The 13,108-nt window shown below is 36.0% G+C and overlaps 1 protein-coding gene across 1 annotated transcript; it reads left to right on the top strand.

The window, feature by feature from the left end:
• The first annotated feature begins 1,094 nt into the window (after nucleotides 1-1,094).
• Nucleotides 1,095-12,504, top strand: LOC111984300 (bifunctional purple acid phosphatase 26). Its single transcript, XM_024015923.2, has 10 exons — nucleotides 1,095-1,261; nucleotides 1,627-1,820; nucleotides 3,704-3,904; nucleotides 4,978-5,089; nucleotides 5,376-5,602; nucleotides 8,545-8,683; nucleotides 9,101-9,321; nucleotides 10,522-10,643; nucleotides 10,806-10,967; nucleotides 11,984-12,504. The coding sequence occupies exons 2-10, from the start codon at nucleotides 1,629-1,631 to the stop codon at nucleotides 12,036-12,038; spliced, it is 1,431 nt and encodes a 476-aa protein (XP_023871691.1). The 5' UTR covers nucleotides 1,095-1,261; nucleotides 1,627-1,628; the 3' UTR covers nucleotides 12,039-12,504.
• The last annotated feature ends 604 nt before the right edge of the window (nucleotides 12,505-13,108 follow it).

The following is a 13,108-nucleotide window of genomic DNA, read 5'->3' as shown; positions in this document are numbered from 1 at the left end:
GACTCAGGAAAACTAATGAAACAAATTAGTTTCACAGTCAGATCTAGTACAAAACTTTTGTCCCTAGACTCTACAATCCCCGTAGATGAACTCACAGCAGAAACTTTCTACCACTTCAGAACCTCTGAACTCTTTAATATATAAATGGTAACTTTTTGATGCAAGGATTCTAGTACGTGACTAACCAAAAATGCACGGCTCCCAATACGTGACTAACACACCAACTAGAAGAAGATGTTGGCTGCAAAGTTCTTCACTTCATCAACAATGAAAATCAAGAATCACTTGGTTACAAAACCCTAAGGCGCAAAAATACAGTAGCTTCTTTCTGAGAGAATAAGGTATCAGTCACCTTTTGGATATGTTCTCCTTGTATTCTCTTATGTGACGGCCTCTAAAATAAGCCTTATATAAGTCTAGGGTTGTGAGAAAAAAAACCCTATACATACATGTCAGCATGGGCCGAAAATTAGATCTGGAAATCTGAATTTCGTAAAGCTCAGTAATTCTCAATCGATCGAAAAGGTGTTAAGAAGGTGTCGAGGAGATAGGAGCTTTCTCGATCGATCCACCAGCTGTCGAGAGATGTCGAGATTACGATAAGAAACAGCTGAAGTGCTCAACAGATAGTCTAACTATTGAGAGGTGTCGAGTAGCTATCGAGTTTTAAAAAATCAACACTTCTTCACTTGTTTCTTGAACAGATTTGCATGTCTTCAACACTTGATCTTGAAACACAGTTTCTTAAAGTATTAAACACATCTTAGATCTACCAAAATACAAGTAAAATGCGTTTTGTCAAAAAATTAGCCAACTACATAAAATAGTGATATATGTTCCTAGCATTGAATCACATATGTCCTAACACATTTTATCAGTATTCAAATTTCCACTAATGGTAACTACCGAAATTTATATAAATAAAAATAAAAATAAACTTATTATTAATAAGTTATTACTTACTTATCAATAAACTAATAAAAAACCAAAAAAAAAAAAAAAAGTTAAAATGAGTTTATAAATAAATTAATTAATTAAAAAGAAAAACCGTTGGCTGACAATTTTCCATAGACAGAGTCTTATATAAGAGAGTAGCAGAGTACGCAGCTCTGTGCTGACTATAGAATAGGGACACAAGAACAAACCGTTGGCTGCTATTTTACGCTCCTAAAACTCATTTACACCAAACCAAACCAAACCACCATCAAGGTATCAAGTATCAACCAAGCTTTTTCCTACTCTGTACGTTACATTTGTTCAGGTACTCTTGCAGTCTCTTCGAGTAAAAATATGTTGTTGTAGTATAAGATCTTTTGTTATTTTTTCTCATTCAGATTATATACTCGTAATATTTTCATCTGATTTTCAATTGTTGTTGTGCTGGATCTTTTTGTTTTGATGGGGTTGTTTGATAAAATTAAAAACTGGGTTTGGTGGGCACTGGGCTTGTGGATCTAAATCAGACGGTTGAGAACTGAAAATGTTTTTAATCAGATGGGTCATGGTGGTTATCTTTCAGACTATGATTCCTGGGTTTATTTTGACTTCAGTTCAGTTATATGGTAGTAATAGATTAGATTCTGCTCTGTTGTCAATTCATGTTTTCTCATCTTATTGGATTAACAGCAATGCTGGTGTCTTTTGGGGTGCGGTTAATATTGTACCAACATCTACCTGTAGTACTCATCATCTTAAGTTTTGTGGGACACGGGGATGCGAGAGTCACGAGTACTTTTGTTCGTTCCGAGTGGCCTTCGACTGATATCCCTCTTGAAAATGAAGCCTTTGCAATTCCAAAAGGCCATAATGCCCCACAGCAAGTAAGCATTCATTTATGTTCACTTTGTGTTTGCAAAACTTACAAATTGGCAACTTAGAAATGCGTAGAAATTAATGCATGTGCTTAGTATTTTCGACTATGTAAAGAGTCTAGATTGTCAAATATATGGTTAGAAACATTGCCTTGGCTTTACCATCTGGTTTTGCTAAGGGTTTGTTTCTTTACAAGTTCAAAATTAGATGTAGATATATTGTTTATGGGTTTTGGGCCTTTTGACTGTCATGTTGGCTTTGACCCTTGATTTGTGCAAAGACACATTTCTGAAAGACTTTGACAGTCGTAGTAAAATTAAAAATCGGGGATGAATCACTTACAGAAAGTATGTGAATGTTATCAGTAAAATTAAAACATTATCTATCTATAGTGTTGGGAACACTTTTTTGAGGAAGGATTTATCCTTACACTGTGATTGGAAGTTTAGCGTGGAAAAGAGAGGGGAGGAGAAGAGTAGAGGGAGAGGAAAGGATAGCAACTATTTCTTTTGTTTTTTAGATGATTACTAGAGAAATCACATGGAAGTGTTTATCTTTTGTTTGGTTGAGAAGACAAGAGAAACAAAAAGAAATTAAACATATATCATTTTTCCATCTTATCCTTTTTCTTAACCTCAATCCATAGTTATATCCGAGGGGTAAAAGGATTGTTTCACTAAATTTCATTTAAATAATCTCACTTTTCCTCTGGATCCACCCAGTTTTTGGCAGAAAGGTGGGGGCCAAAATTGGTGGGTTTGATAAGGGAGTTGGTGTCCCCTCAAATCCTATCCTTTCCCTTCTTACGAATATTCAATCAATGGATGTTGAGGATCCTTCTCTCAATCCCCCAATCCAATTATATGGTTAGATTTCCAGAGCAGCTGTCTTGACAATTTCTACCTTTTGTGCTTACACTTACACATTGTTTAAATACACAAGATCATAGTGCTATGTTTATGATGCTAGATTGGGACACTTGAATTGATTTACCATCACCGTGCACTTTGACCGAGCTCTGTGACATACGGTTTGGTACTAATTAGATACTAGCATGCATTTAGATGGAAAATTTCTTCCAACTTCACAAAATGCTTAGTTTGGGTCTTCACATGGTGTGAATGTGCACCTCAATACTCTTACTTCTAAATCATATAAGTTGATTGAGCTGATGGTTCCAGCACCCCTTGTGGTGCTTGGACACTGGGGTTCAAACCCCACCAACCTCTATTTACCTAGCAAAATAAAAATGTTGATTTATTATTAGAGATATTTAATAATGTTGATTTATTATTAGAGATATTTAATAATGTTGATCGTGATTGGTACTATTAGAGGTATTTAATTATTATTTGAATCTTATTCCCATATGTGATGTAATTTCATTATGACTCCATGTTTGGTTTAATTTGGGGACTCTATTTAAGGGCTCAAAGTTCACTTTGGTTCAGAAGTTTTCTTCTAGTGCTTGGTGTTGATTCCAAGCAAACTTAGCTGTTGATTCCTGGGTTCCTATTATGCTTGGCGCTGATGCCTAGGTTTTAGTCTAGGTGCTGATTCCTAGGCACTTTCCTTTAGTTCTATTCTTCTTTTCTTTCCCAAACACGTCCCCATTTTTAGAGTTTATTGTCCCATATAAGCTTATGCCCAACTTTTTCTGACTTAGTGATGCTTGTAATTGGCATGATGTGTGACAAACTGTAGTCATGGATGAAATTGGGCTGAAATTTAGTCTATAGAAAATCTACGAGGTTGTGAATAGCGTGGAGAATGGACATTATTTCATTTTGTGTGGGGTAGTATGTTTTTTTCTTCCCTTCTTAAATACTACAGCTGTAGTACTATACCCTTCCCTGCCTGCTATATTTACACCATCATTTTTTTGGTGTAGGTGCATATCACTCAAGGTGACTATGATGGAAAGGCTGTCATAATTTCATGGGTTACAACTGCTGAACCAGGGACCAGTAAAGTACAATATGGCACATCAAAGGATAACTCTGAGTTTACTGCTGAGGGCACAGTGACAAACTACAACTTTTACAACTACAAGTCTGGCTACATTCATCACTGTCTGGTTGATGGTCTTGAGGTAACTATAAACTGAAATGGAATATTGCTTTTTATCGTGAGTACTTAAATTAATTAAGCATACAAAATATTCTTATTATATGCCATGTTCTTGTAATTTATCTCCTGGATAATGTCTACAATTATGAACAAAGTACTCAAAAAGGCACCCACTTATACTTTTTTTTTCTTTTGCTTACAACAATTAGGGAGTTTTTGAGGGGGGGGGGGGGGTGAGGGATTCAAACCTAGTTTCTTCCCCCTGCAAGAACTAGACAGTGCCATTGAGCCACAAGGCTCTTGGTGGCACCCAATTATCCTTAATAGAACTGATATATCTTCTTCTTCTCTTATGCATACACATCCACACTTGTGTATGGCAATGGTAATCCATAATTGATGCTCATGCAAGTTGGCCTCAGGGGACAGCAACCCATATAGGGCAAGTTAAGATAATTATCGGTACATTGGACTGACCCACCTAACCCCAAACAACCAAAAAAAAAAAAAAAAAACAAAAGTCCACATTTCTTTAGTGATATCACAATGAAGAAGTAGATTGTCTACTGTTTCCTTATTTTATTTACACTCACAACACAAATCTGCAATGATTATTCCACACTTTCTTCAATTATCTGTCATAAGGATCTTTCCAAATGCTGCTTTCCAGTTGTAGAATGCTACTCTTGGTGGCATATACTTTTCCAAAGCATATTTTGTGTGTTACACAATTATGGTGTCTCACAGCACCTCTCTCTGATTTCTCATATTTTCTCTGTGTGTGTGTGTGTGTGTGTTTGTATTTTATTGTGTTCAGCCTTTTCCTTTTTTTGGTCTTTTATTGCATTGATATAAGTTTTATCCAAAATGTCTCATGAAAAAAATAAATGCTTTTGCCCTTTGTTGCATATATGTAATACTTTTAGCAGGTTTCCACTTGTCAGCCTACTAAGGCTCTTTGCTGAGAACAGTTATGATTATCTATTTTCAAGTGGCAAATTGTAGGCGTTGTAAACTTATTGTTATATTGTGTGATATTGCGATCTTTTATTTTTTTAAGTATTATACTAACATGTACCGATATCTTGTCTTTAGTATAACACCAAGTATTACTACAAGATTGGAGTAGGTGACTCTTCTCGTGAATTTTGGTTTCAAACACCTCCAAAGATCGATCCAGATGCTTCCTATACTTTTGGAGTTATTGGTAACATATTCTTTTATTTTATATAACCTCTTAAAAGAACAATATTAAGGTTTTTTTTTTCTTTTTTCTTTTCTTTTCATTATTATGTAATTAGAAGATTTACTATATGAATGACGATTCACAATTTAAACAGCCTTTGAATGGAAAAATAGAAACAGACTATTTTTCATTCATATGGGACTGTATTGAAAATATAACAAAATGGTGTCTTTGGAAGAACAGCTAATTATATAGGACTATATGCATTGAGAGTTTTCTTATCTTCAATTGGTTCTGTTCATTTTAGGTGATTTGGGTCAAACATTTAATTCTCTTTCCACTCTCGAGCATTACATGCAGAGTGGGGGACAGACTGTCTTATATGTTGGCGATCTCTCTTATGCTGATAGATATACATATAATGATGTTGGTATTCGATGGGATTCATGGGGCCGCTTTATTGAGCGAAGTACTGCATATCAGCCATGGATTTGGTCAGCTGGGAATCATGAAATAGAGTATATGCCTAACATGGTACTATGACAATATTTTACCCTCTAAACTTTCAAAGTCCTGTTGTTATCTTTCATCTATTTGAGCTTACTAATTACTTTTGTTCCTATGTGTAAGTAAGCATGCACACATTGATGCTGTGTGAAGTATATACATACATGCATTTGTGTTTATATATATATTCCTCATCTTATTTGACATATATGTATGCATTAAGTGTCACATTGAGCTTTATTAGTGGCCTTGTTGATATTGCAAGAGCATATTGTGGCATGCAATTTGTGAGGTTGATGCTTATTTTGATATGTTGCTTCACCTTAGGAGCATTCTCATCAGGTGTGCCAAATGCCAAATATTTGGCATTTGGCACACCAAACTCCAAAATATGAGCCTCATGAGATGTTTTAAATGCCAAAAATTTTGGCACACAGCTACAGTACCGTCTCAAATATGAGATGGTACAGACATCCATGCCAAATTTTTTTATTATTTGTTTATTCCCTCAGACTTCTTCTCTCATATATTCAGTCGGACTCTCTCTCTCCCTTTTCTCTCTGCATCTGTGTTCGTTCTTCTCTCTCTCTGCATCTTCGTTCCTCTCCACTTGTCGATCTCGCCGAACCGCCGATCTCGCCGCTAATCTCGCCGAACCGCCGATCTCGCCGCTGATCTCGCCGAGGCCGACGATCTCGCCGGAGCCATAGTCGTCCTCCACAGCTCCCTCTTCACTCTCATTCTCTTCCTCTCTCATCCTCAAGCCGCCTGAAGCCGATCTCGCCTAAAGCCACCTCAAGCCGCTGAAACCGATTTCGCCTGAAGCTGCCTGAGCCAATCTCGCTGCTGACGTCTCCCACCTGAAGCCGACCTTGCCGCCTGAGCTGTGGGTTTGTTTGATTTGGGATGGGTTTTGAGGTTTGTGAATGTGGTGGGTTGTGGGTTAGTTGTGGCAGTGGTACTGTGGTTGTGGCGGCAATTTGGTGGCTGTGGTGGTGATTATTGGGTAGTTGTGGTGGTTATTTTTTGGGTTGTTGTGGATTTTTTTTTTTTTAGTGCCGTTGGTGGAGGTGGGTTTGTGCCGGTGGTGGCCGTCGGTGTTGCTGCGGCAGTGGTTGTTGGTGGCCGTTGTTGCGGCTGGTGGAGTTGTTGTTGTTGTTGTTGTTGTTGGAGTTTAATATATTATTTTAATGTGGTGTAAATATTATTTTAATATATAGAAGGGAAGAATAAAACATCTGATAAATGGGATGTTGTAAAATGATAAAGTAGGTTTTTGTTGTGTTAAAATGACATTTTTTATGAGAGAGCTGATGAGAATGCTCTAACTAGATGTATCCAATAAAATTGCCAAGAGGCTTGGTCATGATCTATTCTAAAGTGCTAGAGCTGTCCTCTAGATACCAGTTATTGTGTTTATTACCAGCAACTTGCCTCTTAAGGATTTCCTGACTTTTTCTCTTGTTGGATGTTTGATTTAAGAAACTATGTGGTTACTTCTTTTTTGATACGACAGAGTTTCAGTTTGTCTTCCAGTATTGCTCAAAAACTGTTTGCTTACCTGAGTTCTTCTAAAATTGAGATATTCCATTTCATGGTGTACATTTTATTTTCATAAACCTAATGGTGCATGGTGACATCTCACTTAAAATCAGTTACCACCAGTTTTCATCCCATATTTGATGGAATGAGATTTTAAATGACTTAACACCATGTGTACTTTAGATTTCTCAGAATCACACCTTAAGCATGAATTTGTCTCTAAGCAAATGAAGGATCATTTGGTGGGCTATGTTTGCTAAATTCATATGTTATGAGGCTGGGGATGGATCCAAAGTCAGATTTTGGCATGATATTTGGTGTGGGGATGATAGTTTAAAAAATAAATTTGCTGAGCTATTTTTGATAGCAAGGAATAGAGACTCAACGCTGGCAGATTGTTTGGATTGATCTGCTTCATAGGAGGCATTCATTGGAATCCATCATTCTAAAGAGCGGTCCAAGATTGGGAGTCAGAGTCCATGACTTTACTTTAGACGTGTTGTATGCTACCAATATTATTAGGGGGAAGAAGTCAAAATGGTTTGGACTCTTTGTAAAAGTCATGGATTCTGTGTGAAAGATTATTACGAGGCTTTGAGAACAGGGGCTGACAAGCTTTCTTTGGCAAAATATATGGCAAGTTGCGGTCCCATGATGTGTGGCTTTTTTTGGTTTGCATCATGAATAAAATCTTAACATTGTATAATTTGAGAAGATGAGGTATTATAATCCTTAATTGGTGTTGCATGTGCCAATCAAATGGAGAGTCTGTAGACAACCTATTTCTAACTGAGAAGACATTGTGAGAAAACTGGGGTGTGTTGTTTTTTGTTTGTTTGGGGCGACGTGGGTCATGCCAAGATCTGTGAATGGTTTATTGGCTTGCTGGAATGGTCACTTTGGAAAATATAATAAGGCTGAAGTTCTGAAGGCTTTTTTCCTTTTTGCTGAATGTTCTGAAGGCTATTCTGTTGTGCTTGAAGCTGAAATTATATGAGTGGGAACAGGCTACCAGCTCAACCTTGTTAACTGATTTTTTAGAGTTCTCAGATCAGTTGAATTTTAGATGTTAATTATTTGCTTTTTACCCCCCCCCCCCCCCCCAACCGCGCCAAAAAAAAAAAAAAAGGGAAATAATTGCATCTAGGGGTTTTACTAACACATGCTAGATTATCTAATTTATTGATATATTACCAAATCTTGATAGGTACAACATTGTACTTGATAGAATCTCTTCCACTACAGTTGATTGCTTTCCAAAGTTTCTATACTAATATAGGGTTTTTTTTTTGGTTGTTGTAGTTGTTGAAGCCTATATCTATAAACATAGTTTTTGTTGCTTTTAAATTGCCAGACTATAAGTATGATGTTATCCACTTCTGTTATTATGATTTGTTACAAATGATTTCATATTTTGTATCTTTCAGGGGGAAGTTCTTCCATTTAAGTCATATCTGCAAAGGTTTTCTACACCCCATATTGCATCCAATAGCGGCAATCCTCTTTGGTATGCTGTCCGGCGGGCATCTGCGCATATTATTGTCCTATCCAGCTATTCTCCATTTGGTAATTTGTAATATCCTTTTTTGTTGTTGCAGTGATGCATGCTGATCACCAGTTTGTTATGACATTTTATCTTTAGATATGGTTATAGTTATATAGCTATGATAGTCATGATTTCCTAGGTTAAAGTTTTTAATGCCCTAACAGTATATAAAATTTAAGTTTTTTTCAGCAAATAGTTTCAATGTGTACTTGATAAAAGTATGGTTTATAGTTGCCATGGTGCTTTTCTAATCCAAAATTTGGAATTCTTTACCCATTTATCCTCCTAAATCTGAAAGGCTTGGATCAACCAAAACGGCAGTTTTCACATGGAAATAGATTGCTTGCTTTTCTTTTCTTTTTTTCAAATTTCATTTGTTTTTCTGTAGAATGTATGTATTTCTAACCTCAAGGAGATTGTTAAAAATTTTCAATCAGTGAAATCTACACCTCAATGGATGTGGCTGCGAGAAGAGCTAAAAAAAGTGGATAGAGAGAAGACACCTTGGCTTATTATTCTCATGCATATGCCCATCTACAGCAGTAACCTAGCCCACTATATGGAAGGTGAAAGTATGCGAGCTGTCTTTGAGAGCTGGTTTGTCTGTTTCAAAGTTGATCTCATCTTTGCTGGCCATGTACATGCCTATGAAAGATCAGTAAGGAATTTCTTTCCTTTTAGTGTCCATTTTCTATGGGTAAATAAATAAATTAACATAAGCACAAGTATATATATACTGTACATTTAAGCTAGGATATTCTTTCCTTTTTGTGCCCTTTCTGGTACTGTATCGAGTCTCTTGTCAATACATATGTCTTTTCGTTCAACAAATAGGAATCTTATGACACCACAGCACCCAAAACTGTCACTGACCCCCTGCCTCCTATTATTGAATTCTCACTATGTTTTAAGGTCAATTCTTGAACTGTATCCTTAAGGGCCGCAGCCACGTGGATTATGAATCTGCCCCAAGGCCACATTGTGCATATTTTATTTTATGAAATTTTACTTAAATTCTTCACTCTTCCCAGATTGTAAGGAATGTCTTTGAATCTTCTCTAGATCAAAGCACTAAAAGATAGAACTTCAAAGAGAAGAAGCAAGTAGGTAGGTTGGCTATACCAGCCAGAAATTAATCTATTAATTGGTCTGAAAGAATTTTCCATTAGATTCCTTCATAGTGATTGTACTCTTGGGTATGAGCATAAACTGCTTAACCCGTTAGGGGTGAATGCTCATAAATTACCAGACAACTGATTCTTGTGGGTGGAGGTAGTTGCTCATAGGTTTTACTGGCCAGAGGTGAATTCATAGGGATCTTCTTTACAAAGGTTCCCTACATTGTCCAAAAAAAAAAAAAAAAAAATTTGTGGTGCTTGATTACATTCTTTTCATCCAGCACTTTTCTCCCTGATATATTCCACCGTTATCCTGTCAGGCATGTCCCAGAATTGAATTCACATGAAAATTACAGGAAATGACTTATTAATCTTCTTAATATATCTTTCATCGCACATCACCAGTATCTTGAAGTGCATCAGGCAGAGAGCACAATTGCTTTCACATGGTTGCACCCCACATTCCCTATATATATATATATATATACACATACCATGGGACTTATAAGGCAGAGAGCACATTCTATGCTTTGACAGTTTGTTCAGATCCATTTTTGTTATAGTCTGACTTACATGTAAATTTTACAATATCATTTGAATGCAAGGTTTCCTATTGTTCTTATATATATATATATATATATATAGAATGGTGTTTATAATGTTGTTCACTCATGCAATTTCACCTAAAAACATCAGAGTACCAGCTTCATCTCAAAAAAAGAAATGTTTTTAATTTGTAGTATCGCATCTCAAACATACATTACAACGTATCCAGCGGTGACCGTTACCCCGTACCTGACAAATCAGCTCCAGTGTACATAACTGTTGGAGATGGAGGAAATCAGGAAGGTCTTGCTGGAAGGTAAAGAAAATTGTATCTTTTGAAAATTGTTCAATTGTTTTCAATTTTATTATGAAGTTGAATAACTTTTTGAATGTTTCAAGGTCCCCAATTATTTCTTTGCTGCATTTACAATTTCATTGTACATTTTTGTATATCCGGATATATGTACTTTCTTTGTAGGTTTTGGGACCCACAACCAGATTATTCTGCATTCCGGGAAGCCAGTTACGGTCATTCTACATTGGAGATCAGGAACAGAACCCATGCGTTCTACCATTGGAACAGAAATGATGATGGAAAGAAAGTAAAGACAGATTCTGTAGTATTTTACAATCAGTACTGGTGAGTATGATCTCTGTCCAACTCTTTTTCATGAAACACTTCTGAAATGCAAATGTTCAGTCTCTGCCTGTCTGACCTGATTATAGAAACTCATGGAAATATGAAGGGTTAATGTGGTATCTGTATCTGGCACATATAAATGCTCAAGAATCCTAGAGCCACTTAAAACATGCTATATTCTAATAGTATTTGTATGTAGAGTACATCTGAATCAAGACAGTTAATTCAGTTCTGCCAAGACAATTTTAATTGTAAAAAATATTGAGACGGTAAATCACTACCGTAATCATCATAGTTTTGTTGTGGTCAAGAATAGAAAATGACACTCTCTAGATGCCAACAAAGGTTGCAGTCATGATTTTTTTTTTTTTTTAGTCATTATACGTTTCATTTGTGGATATATATTGTTATGTTTGGCCATATGGATAGCAGGATGCAGGTCCTAAAAAATGAAAGAGAGAGAGGGAGAGTTTTTCTTCTTCTTCTTTTTTGGGGAAGGGGGGAAGTGGTGTTGTTGATTGGATTCAATGATTACAGTTTAGTCCTATAATGTTAGAATGACAACAGGCACTGATAAAAAATTTTATAAGGACAATTGATGCAATAAATTTCTGATATTTGGATTCAGCTTTTGCTGATTTTCTTAGTAAATGGCTTATCAGTGTGACTACTAGTGTTCTGCGATATGCTGATTTGAGCATTCTAGTCAAAACTACATGGTTATTCACTATTTGTTGCTCCCATCTGTCAAAATCAAGTGACTCCAAATGCAAGATACCTCAGTAAAACTAGTCACCCATTAACATCTCAGGAGTGTAGTCATTAGTTGTCAATTACATAATCATGAAAATGTTCTCATTAAAAAAGGAATTGGCAGTTAGTAGTTGTTAATTTCATGAATTTCCACCTCCTCCCTTTGTAAGAGTAAGGTGGTGGGTTAAATTATGGGTTCAAGACCCACCAAGTGTGTAACTTATCAATAAAAAAAATTGCAACTAACATTGTCTTTTATGTAGGGCAAGCAATCTTCATAGGAGGAGGAGCCTAAAAAAGAGTCATTGTAAGCTCTAGGAGAAATCAACTGCTGAAATAATTGGATTGAGTTTCTTTACTCCTTGAAGCTATTCAATTACATCCATAGATCTGTTGGTGCATGTGGGTTACTAAAGTCTTTTCCACTGCTGGGATTTGTACAAAGTATATTTAGTCAAAGAAAATTTTGGCATTTGGACGAATGCGGAAACTACTTTTCATTCATGCGAAGTTTACACATAACATGGCAAAGAAGTTTATTTTGTTGCTGTTGCACTGGAATTAAGTAAATATTTTGTACATGGGATTTTTGTAGAAACTTCACAAAGTTATAACTTTTATCCATTTTCATGGAGATGGTCAGATGGGAGCTTATTCTTGGTGACTTTATGAAATGTTATGAATCCATTGTAAAGTCGATAGTAAGAGGCGTTTTCAACAGAAGCATTGTATTCCTGGGAAAATGTTTAATTGCTTTTTTATTTTATTTTTTGCTGGATTAAAACTGTTTCTTACAATCAAAAAGATGCACTGACTATTACTTAAGATGGATATGGGGGAAATTTCCCGTAACTATACTGGCTCATGTTATCAAATGCGCTATTCCTGATCATAATTTCGGTCAATATTCTCTTCAGACAATGGCTTAGACCACAGTAATAGCAAGTAGAGTGAGTGGTGCAGGAGATGGAATTTAGAAGCCTACTTATAGAGCACGATTGGAGTGCCTGCTTATGAATGTGTTAGTTTCCTAGAAAGTGTGTACAACTTATAAAACACCTTAGAACAAAAAGATATCAATAATTGATCTAATTACAATTGACGTTGAATTCACATAATCAAGATCCAAGAATTTGGGTTAATATATCATAAAAGATGTATAGTTAAGGTCGCTGGATATACAGTTCCAACTGGCATACGATTTGCTCTTAATCCACCAAGTTGAGGGTAGAATGCAGCCATTTCGAAGGAAATTTATGTTAGGCTGTTAGCAGCATACACCTCTAAATTAATTTCATTCAGTGGTGAATTATTAAGAGATGTCCTAAGACATCAACCTTAGATTCTTTTCTTTTCTTTTTTTCCTTTTTTTTTTTTTTTTGATGAAT

This window comes from Quercus suber, unplaced genomic scaffold (genome assembly GCF_002906115.3).
Source record: "Quercus suber isolate HL8 unplaced genomic scaffold, Cork oak 2.0 scaffold_110, whole genome shotgun sequence".
NCBI lineage: Eukaryota > Viridiplantae > Streptophyta > Magnoliopsida > Fagales > Fagaceae > Quercus > Quercus suber.
Note: the sequence above shows the minus strand (reverse complement) of the source record. Positions and strands in the feature narration are given on the sequence as shown.